The sequence below is a fragment of the Vanessa atalanta genome, chromosome 23 (genome assembly GCF_905147765.1).
Source record: "Vanessa atalanta chromosome 23, ilVanAtal1.2, whole genome shotgun sequence".
Classification (NCBI taxonomy): Eukaryota; Metazoa; Arthropoda; class Insecta; order Lepidoptera; family Nymphalidae; genus Vanessa; species Vanessa atalanta.
The window spans coordinates 2,481,362-2,495,943 of record NC_061893.1 but is presented as its reverse complement, the minus strand read 5'-3'; the positions used below and the strand labels follow the sequence as shown (position 1 = coordinate 2,495,943).

The following is a 14,582-nucleotide window of genomic DNA, read 5'->3' as shown; positions in this document are numbered from 1 at the left end:
TAATAATAATAAATTCAGTAGTATTTATGTGGCTCTAGACCTGCAATTTAACATTAAGATAATCATCTATCTACATAATCTATTGATACAGCCGTTATGGCACTTCCCTTTAAAAATATTTTACAGGTCAGATTCAAATAAAATATTTAAGTGTTTATATAAGTGTTTCTTTTTTTCAATTTAAACCAATAATTCGTTATCTAACAAATTTCATTATTTTAACTATGTTTTTGAGTATATGTATAATATCAATGATAGAATAATTTCATAAGATTTCTCAAAACACGTATTTCATAATTTCTTAAAAATTACTATAGAAATATACAAAATATGTGTAGGTAACATGAAGAATATTTTGAAATTATCTTTGTATACATTTATTCTAGCATTTACTTAAATGATCAATACATTTTACAAGCTCCACTCTTCCTAGTATTAACTAAAACTTAATTTTTTCCCTGAGCAAATTAATAAATAATTAACAAAAAGCCATATCCAAGGCATACTATGGTCGTAATTTTAAAGTTTTATGGTCACTACATCTGCTTGTGTCTATACACATTAACATATTTACGAATCTGTGATAAGTAATAGACAAAAATAACTTTTTAGTTTGTAGTATGACATGACATTCGTTTGACACATCATATTTGATTTCTTCGTAGTCCGTATTATTTCCAATGCGCGTCATATTTCTTCAATTTACACCTTAATCGGGTCAACACTCAACCGGCATTTAGAAAATTATTATTGTTTACTTAATTCCTGGTTCCTTAATATACGGCGGGACTGATATTTGCCCTTTTCTTGAAATACCAAAGATATTAATTTTTTTTTATATCTTTTGCTTTGTGCAGAAAACTTTACTAAAATGTCTGAAAGCTCTCCAGACGAATTAAATTCTAAGCGCAAAGACTTCATTTGCGGTGTTGTTGAAGGTACGTTAATTATTTGCGGCTAGTACTTGAGAAATTACGTATGCTTTAAGGTAATATCATACATAATTATGTTAGTCAAATCGAATGACCGGAGTTCTATTGCAGGATTTTATGGTCGACCGTGGACCACGGAGCAGAGAAAGGACCTCTTCCAAAAGTGAGTACTGTGCCTATTTTAACTCTAACATTTCAGTGCTTGCATTAATGGTCTACAATTGTTATGAGATTGTTATTAGATTGATTTTGAAAGTAATAATTTAATTTGATTACCAAAGCATTTGGTTCTCCTTTTCATTTATTAAACATTTTATTTAGCAATAAAATAAAATCACAATGAAAAGAAAATGTAATATTTGATGTCATTCATAACAAAAACTTTATTAATCATTTAATATAGTATTTGTACACTTTTTTAGTAATAAATAATATTAAATTTTTAATAATATATAATTACATATTCCCTCTTAATTTAGACTCAAGAAATGGGGTCTAGATATGTATGTGTATGCTCCGAAAGATGACTATAAGCATCGTGCATATTGGCGAGAACTTTACACTGTGGAGGAGGCTGAACACTTAACATCTTTGATCTCTGAAGCCAAGTCCCATGGAATAACATTCTGCTATGCTCTGTCACCGGGACTGGATATAACATATAGCAGTCAGAAAGAGATAACAACTTTGAAGAGGAAATTAGAACAAGTATGTATTAAAATCAACACTTACATAATATTGGAAGTAAGGAGATAATCATGATAGAATCAGATGAGAAAAATAAATTGCACTTCAAATAAATGCAAAATTTAAAAAAGTTTTGTAAACTTATTAGTAATTATCCTGTTTTTATATTCAACTTATGATTTAACAGTATTATGGTGTACATAACAGAATGTTTTCCTTGCAGGTGTCACAGTTTGGTTGCACGTGTTTTTCCCTTCTCTTTGACGACATTGAACCGGAAATGAGTGAAGCTGATAAACAGATATTTCAAAGCTTTGCACATGCTCAGGTAATATACCCAAATTTGTTCAAGATTAGTGAGTTGAAATTTTGAATGGATATTTCTTTAATCACAACAAAATAGCCGAATGTATCTAAATGTAATTTGGCACAGAGATAGATCATAGTCTGGAGCACATTGGTTACTTTTTATCCTAGTAAAATGAACCTAACACCTGCTACTCTCTACCTCACATGCAGGCTGAAACTAGTGTTCAATAAAAACCCTCTTTTGTTTAACAGGTGTCAGTCACCAATGAAATTTATCAGCATCTCGGCTGTCCAAGATTCCTTCTGTGTCCCACACAGTACTGTTCAACTCGAGCTGTTCCCACAGTCAACAGCTCGGAGTATCTCAACACTCTGGGCACTAAACTTTCCCAGGAGATTGATATTATGTGGACTGGTATGTATTTAAACTTAGGACACGCACACACAATCTAGCAGATAGAGTAGTGGCGATGAGTTAGCATGACATTATTCGAAAGTCTCATGACTTTTGGATTCAAGGCATGCAAGTTATTTTAACCCGATTGCGCGTCAATAGGTGTTTTATTTTGAACAGCGCGCTTAAGATCATTTCTTATCATTGGAAAATACACTTATGCAGCCAGGTACTGTAGGCGGAGGCCACTTGGGAAGACTGGCCGAGTGTCAGACTAACATCACATCACATAGCACATAGATCAAGCAATGTAACTATTGGAATGCCTTGACAGCTACAGCTTACGATTGAGATCCTTCTTACTCTCCCTGGAAGCGAGCCTTGCTAAGTCATGTGCAGAACACCGTACAAAAAAAGCAGCATATATATGCGTACATATGCTGCTTTTTTTCGTAAATCGATCCCGATTCTCGTCGAGGGCGGTCTCACTAACGTATATTATTGCTCCCGCCAATATAGTCTCCTTCAACCCTCTGTGTTTTCCGAGAGTTTATACAGCCTTTTGCCTGCGTTGTAACCAATGCTCGCAATTTTTTTTAGATAATCGTTTCTATGGCAAGATATGTTACGTTTAACAGGATCTTACGCCTTTGGTCAACATAAGGGGATTAATATGCTATTTGTATCCGTTTTTATTAAAAAGTTTTAATTATTTCAGGCCCCAAAGTAATATCGAAAACTCTGACAACAGAATGTATTGAAGAAATAACACAGGTGCTCAGGCGACCCCCCGTCATTTGGGACAACCTGCATGCTAATGATTATGATCAGAAAAGAATTTTCTTAGGTGAGGGATATTTTTAAGAATACTTTCAGTTGTCATGACTTCCAAAATATTTAATAAGTAACTTTTACTTTCTATGGGTTCAAAACTTATGAAACTTTTTTAAAACTTTTCAATACACAATTGATTACAATTTTTTTTTATTTGCTTAATTATCTTTTTTTTTTTTCAGGACCTTATTGTGGTCGTTCACCAGAACTGATTCCATTGCTTCGTGGGGTTCTATCCAATCCTAATTGTGAATACAATGCCAATATGATACCAATTTGGACTCTGGCCCATTGGGCTCGATGTAGCCTAGACGCACCTGCACATAGTTAGTGTTGCCTTATAATATTTTTATCTTAAATTACATTATAATTTTATAGCATAATAATCCAAAATAACCAATGTTCAATGATTCAAGACAGATATGAAATTGGTCACCTGTATTTTATATATAAACATCACATTAATAACTACTCAAACCTTAAATCTATCTTTGTTATTTAAAATATATAATTGATTCTATCAAAAACATCATAATTTTATATTGACTTTGAAAATTATGTAACAATATTTAGTCTTATTTAGTACATATATTTTTTTATTAACAGTGGAAGCGGTATCTTGGGATATTAAATTAGAGCGGGAAAGTGAACAAGGCGTGTGTGAAGATGAGGTGCCTCTGACCCTCGGCAAACATGTTTATCATCATAGACAGGCACTCCGGTAAATGAATACTAATTACAAACAGATTTACGAAGATAGAATTGACACAATTAAAGACTATTTTTATTCAACTAGTCTTGATATATTTGGTGTTCTACAAGGAGCACAATTGGTACCTTTACTCTTTCTTGTGTTTAATAATGAAACAGTATGCAAATTCGGTTTTGTTACAAGAGCCGCAAAATTATTAGTTCAGTTAATACCTTTAATATTTTAAATGCAAGTTAAATTGCTTTGTGGTTGCTTTTTCTCAAAGAATATCCAAAAGATTTTTAAAATACTTTCCTATATATTATAAATCCTAGAAATGTCCAAATATATCTTGAATAATAATCAGAGTATTTTCAACAATCAAAAATACCAGTTTTTACATTATTTTTACTGGAGATTATCCATTTTTTTGATTAAAATATAACATCAGTTATAAAGGCTAAAGAAATCTATCCTGACATAAGATTGATGACAGTTAAATGTAAAGCTCACATTTTATTTATTTTTTTTACAGACAAGCAATCAATGAATGGTTGCCAGAATTTTCCATACCTAAAGCGGCACAAGGTCCCATTATCAAACCACAACCACCTGTAATAAGTAAGTGATAAGGGAATAATTTAATCATGAATAAGCTTCCTTAAATTATTTAAACTGCCAGTTAAGTTCTAATTTGCTTAAGTCATGTTGTTTTGTTAAGATTAAAGATTTTTATTGTTTCAGTGCCGCCAGTACCGATAATTCCGATTTTACCATCCGTGAACACGTGCATGTCACTGGTGACGGGTACCACCAGTAGCACCACCACCACCAGCATCTCCGACCTGTCGTCCATCCCCACCGTCAACACAAGCCAGCTGCAGGCGCTGGCCGACGTGTGCTCCGCCACGCCCGACCGCCCCATCCTCTCCACCGGAGTGAGTCTCACCAACTCGTACACTACGCGATACTTGACAATGGCCTTCTGCAAATAAACAATTATTTTAAAAAATATTGGCTCAAAAAAATAATGAAATAGCCTTTTAGTACCCTTGATTGTCAATAATGCCCATTGATATTAATGCTTAAACCATTCCTTACATCGCCAATGCGCTACGAACTTTCGGAACTGAGATGGGCCAAGTTACACTGGCTCACCCATCTTTAGAAATTGGAATATAGGTCTAAATATTTGTATGGCACTAGAGTACGTGACGAATCTAAAGTAGTAATGTTATACAAAAATTTCATAGTCTTTGTTTAATAAATATATATAGTTGACAGTACGCCAGAAGACCATGTTAGAGTATGCCGGGTACTCTGTAGTAATAATCAGTATAGAGAGTAAATAGTCACTCAACGAGACTACAAGCCTACCTAGAAATGCTTACACAAAACCCTATCAAGTACCCTTTGTTTCAGGTGTCGCCTATAGAAACGTTCAATCCCATACCGAATTCGGTGATGAATTCGTTAGTGTCACCGACTAAAGTAATTTTAAACGAGTCGATACCGAACCCAATAATACCGATCGCGAGCTCCAACATTTCGCTACCAACCGAGATACCAGTGTCGACCCTACCGGTCCCCATTATGGGCTTAAAAACAATCGAACACGAGAAAATCGAGACCGATCAAACCATGGCGGATAAACTTGATTTAAACGAATCGGTGTCGAACGATAGCGTGCTGGAGACTACGAGTTTCATCGAGGAGATGAAGAAAGATAAGGACGACGACGACACGATTATCGTCGACGACGTGGAGCCGACGATAGAGCAGCAGCAGAATGGCGATATGAGCATTGGAGGTTTGTTAATTAAATTAATAATTTAATAATTTTATGTTCGCTTGTATGAATAAATACTCTGCTTATAATCGATAAAGTTTTTATCTAGTAAGAAAGAAAAGATTAAATAGTTCTGGTTCAACAGAATAACATAAAAAGTATACCCGCAGACACCCCCCAAACGCTGAGCCCGTCGCGCACGTGCGCCGAGCCGCTGGACGTGGACCCGCCCTCCGCCGCCGACCCCGACGTCGTCATGAACGACCAGCTCAGTGAGGTCGTTGATCATCAACATATTACTTATACTAAGATTGTCTTACAAACATGAAAATATTTGTAAAACGATTACGCCAAATTATGTAAATGTAGTATTACTTGTATATACTACTAGTATGTATGTAGTACTTTAGAAGATAGTTGCTACTTGACTTAACTAAATACATTAAATGTTAATTGTTATTATATAAAATAAAATCTATTTCAGAATGGCTCCATGCAAGTGGAACCTAGTAACAGTCCACTGAGTGCTGATATGATGGTTGAACCTGCTGAACCAGCTGAAGTTGCAGATGAGTGAGTACTGACTAGCCAATTCAATTTTTTACTCAGAATTCCTATTTTTCTAATTACTTATTATATATTAATCAATAATATTTATTATATGTTTTAATTAATTATTATTTAAATTAATATACATATCCACCTCTATATCCAGGTCCATGCCATAGTAGAAATTGTTAGGTTTTAAATTATATTATTTTTAATATTGCAATACTTGGCCTAGAGTTGAGATAGGTCTACTAGGGAATATTAAAAACTGTTTCAGGAATCCGTTGTCTATTGGGAAACCGCAATGTAATTTTTATTTTATTGAAATTATATCCGGCTCAAAGGACCAAAATGATGTATGTAATTTGTCAGGGACCTGATCAACATTGGTCCTATTATGAGTTATACAAAAAAAAAAAAAACATTTACATATGAGTAAGTGAACTCACTCATAAATAAATTAAAACTAAATGAATATTGGTAGAATAGGTAACATGTTACTAACTTATATTTCAGTATCGATAACGTACAAAAAAGCAATGCAATGTCAATATAATAAAAACACAATTTTTATCTGTCAGATTATGCGAGGATGCGGCATTAGAAGAAAACGCGTTAACAGCGGACGACTTAATGCTTCTGTGTGATCTGTTCTACTTGCCTTTCGAGCACGGCTCCAGGGGCTTGAGGCTGATGCACGACTTCCACTGGCTCACGGCGCACGCTGCCAGCATACTGCCAAAGAACAAGACTGAGGTACGATAATTTTTTTGGACACTAGTTCTTATGTTTGAGTAAGAGTTGAAAATTGTCGTACTGTGATAATAAGATCGTATTTATAATGCACCGTATACATATAAACCGGAGGAGAAAGCTGGGAGGCCCGTACTGCGATTTCAAGATTGCGTCGAGAGGTTTTAGCAAATCTGTTAGCGCGTCTTCCCCCACAATAAGTGCGAATGCTCAACGGAAGGGCTGGCGTGCGCAGGCGGGCGGCGCGGCGACGGGCGAGTGGCGGCGGCGGCTGCGGCGCTTCTCGTGGTGGGCGGCGCGCGTGCGGCGCGTGGCGCGGCGCGTGGGCGCGGCCGCCAACCGCGAGCTGCACGCCGAGCTGCGCCCCTACCTGTGGGACCTGTGCGCCGTGCTGGCGCTGCTGCAGGCCTTCCTGCGCTGGCTCGGTATGTCCTGTCGTTTGCCTCAGTTTCTTTATATTTTTTGTCAATGTAATTGAATATATAAAATTAATGGCAACGAGAGCTTTTGGAGCTTATTTCGCACAACATCCCAGAGCAGAATGATGGCGTAAAAGTGACGAGTAAATTTTAATATTTTATGTTTCTTTTCAGAACTGGGAAAATTCCCTCCTAACATAGCGACAAACTCTCAGGGCAGCTATACGTGTAAGCAACATTCTTTTTGATTATAGTAAATTAACGACGACAAATTTAATTCACACAACTTTTTAAGGGTTCTCAAAAGGCTGGCGTGAAGCCTTCGAGAGTGGGGCCCAGGAACCTTGGGTTTTCCGCGGGGGCCTCACTGCGGATCTTAGACGACTGCTACCAGTGGAATGTGCCGGAGATGCTCTGAGACCTCATTGCGCACCTACGGGTCTACCGCTCACTGTGAGACCTTTTATGCTCGCTGATGAAGAGGCGGTAAGTGACGCTTTCGGTAACACTTATTATTTCTAGCGTATTTCTACTTTAAGTAAGAGGACAGGTTAACCTTTACAATATTGAATAAGCCTAGCTAGGATAACCTGTACCTAATCTATATTTTGTTTGCAGACTAGGTTCGTATATATTGTTTACAACAGAGTCCAATATTGTCGTAGATCAACCATATCATGTTCATAAATGTTTTTGCGGAATATACATATATTATTATTAATGAATAATTTCTTGTTCGGCTTATACAGTTACTGTTGTGTTATAAATTATATTTATAAATAAATATTTAATTGCAGGTATGCACAATATGTCATAAAACTTGTCGTGATGGATCTGACTGTAGTGATTTATTCCCAAGTGATCTTCAAACTCTACCAGCTGATAGGTAACATAATATTTTTTATATAATAACAGGAATCACTCAAATAACGTTTTATAGAAGTTCTTTAGAAAATAAAATAAGGTCTTGTGTTTGTTGTTGTTTCTTCTTGTGTTGTGTTTTTAATCACACTGGCTTATTCATCCATTACACTGGCTATTCATTCCACGTCAGCAATATTTACTGTTAAACAAAAAGGCTGAGTGAGTCAATGTAATTAATTACAGTTATGCACAATACAGTAATCACAGGCACAAGGGACATAACATCTTAGTTCCCAAGGTTGGTTGATGTAAGGAATGGTTAATATTTCTTACAGCGCCTTTGTCTATGGGCGGTGGTGACCACTTACCATCAGGTGGCCCATATACTTGTCCGCCAACCATTGCCATAAAAAAAAAAAAAGTTATCAGACAGAATTGCAATGCCATGGTTAATAGTACTGAGATAAGATATAGTACCAATGACTATGGGCGAATTTGAACACACAATTTTTATAAAAACAAAATATCAACTTGCCTTTTATGGTATGAAGTCTAGTTTTTCCTTTCTGTTTCACTTATGGAATGAATAAATGGAATAATATTGCAAGTTAAAGAAACAAACTGACTCTGAAAAATATATTTTTTTAGACTGGTAGCACCATTTTTAACATTGACACCGGAGCTATGCATGGTTATAGAAGATGATGGCTATATGGAAGGGGACAGTTCCGAAGTGGACGGGGATGACCCTGATGCGGAAAAGCTGGATATGAAGATAAATAGTAAGATTTCTATTGATTATATTAAAAAAGAGTTAAATTTTTCAATAACTTTTGCATAAAATTGCATATTTTATTAGAATATATAAAGCCGGATTTTTATTGTCATTTTATTTAATAAACATAAATTGTCAATTTGAAGATAAAATTGTTTTTATTTCAGATGTCAAACCAGAAATCGTCGGCTATGCATGTGCGGCACTAAACAGCAAAGAGTTCTACAAGAAACAGGAAGTAGCGTGGATACCTGAAATGTGCATCAAGTATCCCATGGAACTGCTGGAAAGGGACGACCTGAGTCCCGCTGCTAAGGTACGCCGAAACACAACATGACACTCCTTAATTTCCTCGTTTTACATAATGCCATTAAATATTTTATTTAAATTATCTCGAAAGAAAATAATTATAATATTTTTATTATTCAAAATAAATTGAGACGTTCTCGTGTGACGTAAGATGTCTTGTGCCCCCGACTGATGACACGTGTGCGTGTGCGTGTGCGTGTGCGCAGGAGTGCGTGCGGCACTTCCACGAGTTCAGCGCGCAGGAGCGCGCGCCGGAGAGCGTGTCGGCGGCGCACCCCGCGCTGCTCACGTGCTGCGTGCTGCGCGCGCGCTCCGACCCGCACGCCGCCGCGCGCCTGCTCACGTGCCTGCTGGCCGCGCTGCGCGCGCACGGTGAGGCCCGCTCGTGAATAATGCCGGCTGTCCATACGTGTGATTGATGAACGATCGGTCAAAATCTACAAGTTCAATTTAAATATTTTTTATTATTTTTGTATTCATTGACATGGTAAAACAGAAGTGTTGTGTGAAATCGAATTTTAACGCTATTCAGATTTTGTGATATTTTCCATCTTTTAGTAAAATACAAAATTAAAAATTCCCCACGTACAATACGTGCAATATATAAATATGATCATTTATCTACAGGCGTAAACGGCGTCCACGCGTGTATAAACGCAACCGATCACTACCTGCAGCAGTTCTACGGCAAGCTCGGTTTCGTGGAAATGTCGCGGAGCAACGGTCGCGTGTTCCTGGCGCGCGCCTTCTAGCGCCGCCGCCGGAGCCGGCTGCCGCGCTAGCGGGGCCTCCCCTACCCGCGAGGACACTGGCACTCTCTTAAGTAGATGTAAGAGCACGAGACGTCCTCTGCAGCATTGAACTTGAATGAAAAAGTATTTGTTAAATACGTTTAGTTGCACAATTTCAATTACAATACACAATACACTGCCTTTAATAATCTTTGGAATGCATGACTTTTGTAAAAAAAAATAGTTGATTTCTAAGTATAATCTTCATATGAATGTTATTGAACAGAGAGATTTGGTTTTCTAGAACAACGAAGAGTTCGAATAAACTAAATTGTGCGAATATTATATATAAAAAAGTTAACTCGTAAAATCTAATTGTGCAACTAAATGTCTGTAATTTTGATAAGCTAAGATGTAGATGAAGTTACACTTCCTTCCTTTTTATTGTTTCAACAGGAAATAGCACACAGCTGACATTGGCACACTTTGCATAATATAGTCCTTTCTTCCATAGATATGTATATAATATAGACAATCGAAATTAATAACTAAATTAGACAAAACTCGCTAAATTAAATATCTAAGCACTTCCAAAATTTTCAATGTGTTGCCACTTCTCTGCAATATGGCGCCGGTTCACAGTATACTTGATCAGATAACCTAAAAAATTGATTTCTTTAAAAAAAAAAACCTTAAATATTATCAACACGAGAAACTGATAAGAAAGGACTAATTAGATGTTATAAGGAAACTAATATAATTATAGCAATTAATATAGAAAATGTTTTCTTCTGTTGCTTAGACATTAGACACTATTAGTAAGAGCATAGCCTTCCTTCGCGTGTAGTCTACTCCAATTACAGGAGTAAAGATGAACAAATCTTTATATATAAATTACATTCGATTTGCAGTTATCTATCTATCTTTTATAGAACAAACAACATTTAAGTATTATGTATATCTATTTATCATATCACTAATTCAATTGATTTCATAAATTCACTCTAATTTCACTTGTGAAGTATTAAATTAAGATTATTTTTTAACATTGCAACACTCTAATACGCGACGCACACGGGTCATGTTACTTAACTTACTATGTACGAGAGTAAGGCTGACGTCATTCGTCGTTTATTTATAGTATCATATGCATTTTCTTTTAAATCCTAATAATATGTTTGACTGCCTCTTTGGTCTACTTGCTATATATAAGGCCTGAGGTTCTGGGTTCGAACCCCAGCATGGTCCGCCCCATTAACAAGTCCGAGTTTTCTGCAGCCCGGTCTAAAAGTTAGAAGTGTATACACTACCGTGCCTCGGATAGCAGGTAAGGCTGTTGGTTCTGCGCCTTAACTCATTTAGGTCGTGTCGGATTAACCGCCTCATCGGATTATCATAGTGAGGAAATAGAGAACTCACCTGTGTTTGCGCTCACACTGGTGTACTATAGTATGTTCTGCGTAGTTAGCCCGACTCCCTTAAGTTTCGGTCAGAGCGACATTATTAATACTATGTGTGTGTAAGTGAACGGCAAAATGACCGGACGGATTTGGACTTGACAATGCAGGTACAGCGGGTTGTACCTAGTCTATGTATATATTTTATTGTATATTATAGTCATTATAAACATTTTACCCTCACTGGTTAAATTCTAATGTCATGTCAAATCAAGGTCAAAGTTGTCTATCTCTCTTTTAACCCCTTCGATTGGAATAGACTATATAAATAAAATTATCTTATTTCAACTCAAGAATGAAAACGAATAATTTAATATAAGTATAGTAAGTACTATTACTCCTTAAAAACTTACGCTAAACATATTATAGGTTGCCTTAGCAATATGTAAATATTTTTAGCTTAAATATGAAAAGTTTGGATGAAAACAGATATAAATGCAAGTCAATTGTATTATGTCATCATTTGCCAAAATTTTGAGATTATAAGAAAAAACATCAAAATGGATTTGATTTATACAAGCTATTTATATATTTTCACATAAATGTTAATTTTTAGTCTAAAGTTCTGTTGATGTGAGAATGCGTTTCTGACGTCATAAGTAAGTCATGACTGGTAATACAGTGTAAGAATAAGCACTATTCAATCGTGTAACTGATTTTTTTAGACTGGCGAATAGACATTGGCACAACCAAAAATATGAATCGAATCCCTTATATCGCCAAAGCGCCACCAACCTTGGGAACTAAGATGTTATGTCTGTCACTCATACTTCAAATACGAAGTATTGCTGACAGGCGATACAGTATTATTTTAAGGATTATGTTCTATTGCGTGTCATTAAATAAGAACAACTAGAAGAATAGGGTATTTTCGGTAGTGAAAAATAAATTATGGAGTTTGATAAAAATTAAAAAACGTAATTATTAGTCTGTATATCACGTGACCTATAACACGAGCCGTCATGGTGTGGCGTCAGATAGGCAAAAACAGTCATTTCAATTATCATCTGGCACTTTGATAAACAACTTTTCTGGAGTTTTAATGCTATTGTTTGCACATTGTCCAACGATAGTGATTATTATTATCCCAAAAAATACCAAATATTTATAGCTGTTAACGTTGAATGAATGCCAGTCGTGTATACACGACTGTTGTTTTTATCAATGTGACGTCACCAAAATGACTGACAGCGTTTTGCGGGAATAAAAAAAGGCCTAAAATTTAATTTAATTTTATGGCAACAAAACCTTTTAATTTTGCTCAAGTATATTTTTTTGTGGATTATTATTTCGGAAAATTAATATTTTGAAGTACTTTTTCAAACGTACGCGTAATAGCGCGGTAAGGATTTAAACATATGTATATGGATTTTTTTTTTTAAAACAATAACTAGTGCAAAATTATTTCATTTACTATAATTCAAGATAATTATTTCGCTTTTTAATCATATTATTTGTAAATAGGACAAATACAATATTACAGTATTATTTTAAATTGTCAATCACAAAATTACATCGCTCATTCGATCATAGATCCGTCAGAAACTCATACTCTCAGCAGCTGGATTTTAGATCTAATAAATGTATTCCACAGATATAAATAAATAATTGATAAGTAACAATGTTTTAAGTTCTGAATTTAAATATTTTCTAAAGTATATAAACATTGAATATATAACGTAATCTTGACTGCACTTTAATTAAATTAATTATGTAAGTAAGAATCAATGAGTAGATTAAGTGAATGGATGAATTTGGATATTTGAGCCTAGTCAAGGATAAGCAAAGACTGAGTTAAAATGACGTTTTCAAAGCGGAGTGTGATATTATCTCGAGTGTTAATTAAATAAACGTCTGACTGGAGAGTTTTACGCGTTGAAATCGGAATGATGAATATTTTACTTTATAGTTTGCCCTTTATCGTCTTGTCTGTATTGTTCCCAAAAAATACATAAATCGTTTTTAATTTTTGATCGCATCCGCATCCCATTATGGTGATTAGAATGAAATGAATGATTTTGTCATTCGTATTTCATTCTTTCATTCATTGATGATGAGGATTTTTTTTTTTTTATATAAATAAATAGTTGATATGATATTCCAAATGGTTAACGATACGTCTTAATAAATTCTGATAAAAAATATATTAAATATAGTTAAAATCAATGAATGAAAATAAAACATCAGACACACACAGTTATTAAATGCGAATATTATCTAATTACAATTGACAAAATTTACTCTAAAAAGTATATTTAGGGAAAATTTTAACTAGCGTATCTAGTGATCTTATTGCTAATAATTAAAAATTAATTATAAATAAAATAGTAAATAATTACTTAGGAATTGCTTGAATATTCATAGGTAAATTTTTATCTGTTAAGCTTCGAGTCACTGGTATTTTATCTCTAAATATTACACACACAAAACTTATCTAACGCAGTTAAGAATATAGTTTTACAATATTGATGAGTACGCCTTTATGTATTTTACAATATTAGAACCCTGTTGCCATTTAAAAAATTAAAGTATGTTTTCAAAAATGAACAAATTACTATTAATTCATGAAATAAAAAAAAATCATTTTTTTTTCTCAATCTTGATTAAATCTAGACTAAGACTTTGGTAAGGACACATTTCATAGTGTTTAGAGGTAAAATGTCATTGATACAAATTGTTTTTGTATTTCATAAATTTATTGGCATTTAAATACTTAACACGTATAAAATATTATACGTAAGGTATTATTTGTACTGCTTATAATAACAAAGTAATGTTTTATTGTATTTTATTTTGTAATATTTTCATTGTGTCGACCATTTCTTCCACTAGTTTGTAAAAAGTTAATATTTGTACTGAAATTAAATTTTGTAATGCTTAATTTTCTAAAGCTTTTTAGCATTCCAAGGCACTAACACAAGCTTGACGTAGATGAATGGCATTCTTAAGATAAAACCTTAACATTTTTTTTTAATTTTAGTTAATATATATTCAAATTATAATTTGTAATCACATTTAGTCAACTATGAGTTTTAAGTTTGCTATTAAGGAATTATAATCAAGGTTATAATTATATATATCTTCAGTTA

At 34.5% G+C, this 14,582-nt stretch overlaps 1 protein-coding gene across 3 annotated transcripts; it reads left to right on the top strand.

Moving 5' to 3' along the window:
* The first annotated feature begins 678 nt into the window (after positions 1-678).
* Positions 679-13,561, top strand: LOC125073026 (protein O-GlcNAcase). 3 transcript variants are annotated; one of them, XM_047683701.1, is made up of 22 exons: positions 679-938; positions 1,044-1,095; positions 1,412-1,640; positions 1,843-1,947; positions 2,181-2,343; positions 3,041-3,169; positions 3,339-3,482; positions 3,763-3,877; positions 4,383-4,468; positions 4,601-4,785; positions 5,270-5,657; positions 5,807-5,913; positions 6,121-6,209; positions 6,767-6,941; positions 7,174-7,363; positions 7,532-7,585; positions 7,653-7,843; positions 8,155-8,243; positions 8,870-9,003; positions 9,164-9,312; positions 9,512-9,677; positions 9,933-13,561. In XM_047683701.1, exons 1-22 carry the CDS (start codon positions 872-874, stop codon positions 10,055-10,057), a joined length of 3,132 nt encoding a protein of 1,043 aa, XP_047539657.1. In that variant the 5' UTR covers positions 679-871; the 3' UTR covers positions 10,058-13,561. The 3 variants fall into 3 exon arrangements, with proteins under 3 accessions (XP_047539657.1, XP_047539658.1, XP_047539656.1); XM_047683702.1 differs by having other exon boundaries at positions 4,592-4,785; positions 7,665-7,843; XM_047683700.1 differs by having other exon boundaries at positions 4,592-4,785.
* The last annotated feature ends 1,021 nt before the right edge of the window (positions 13,562-14,582 follow it).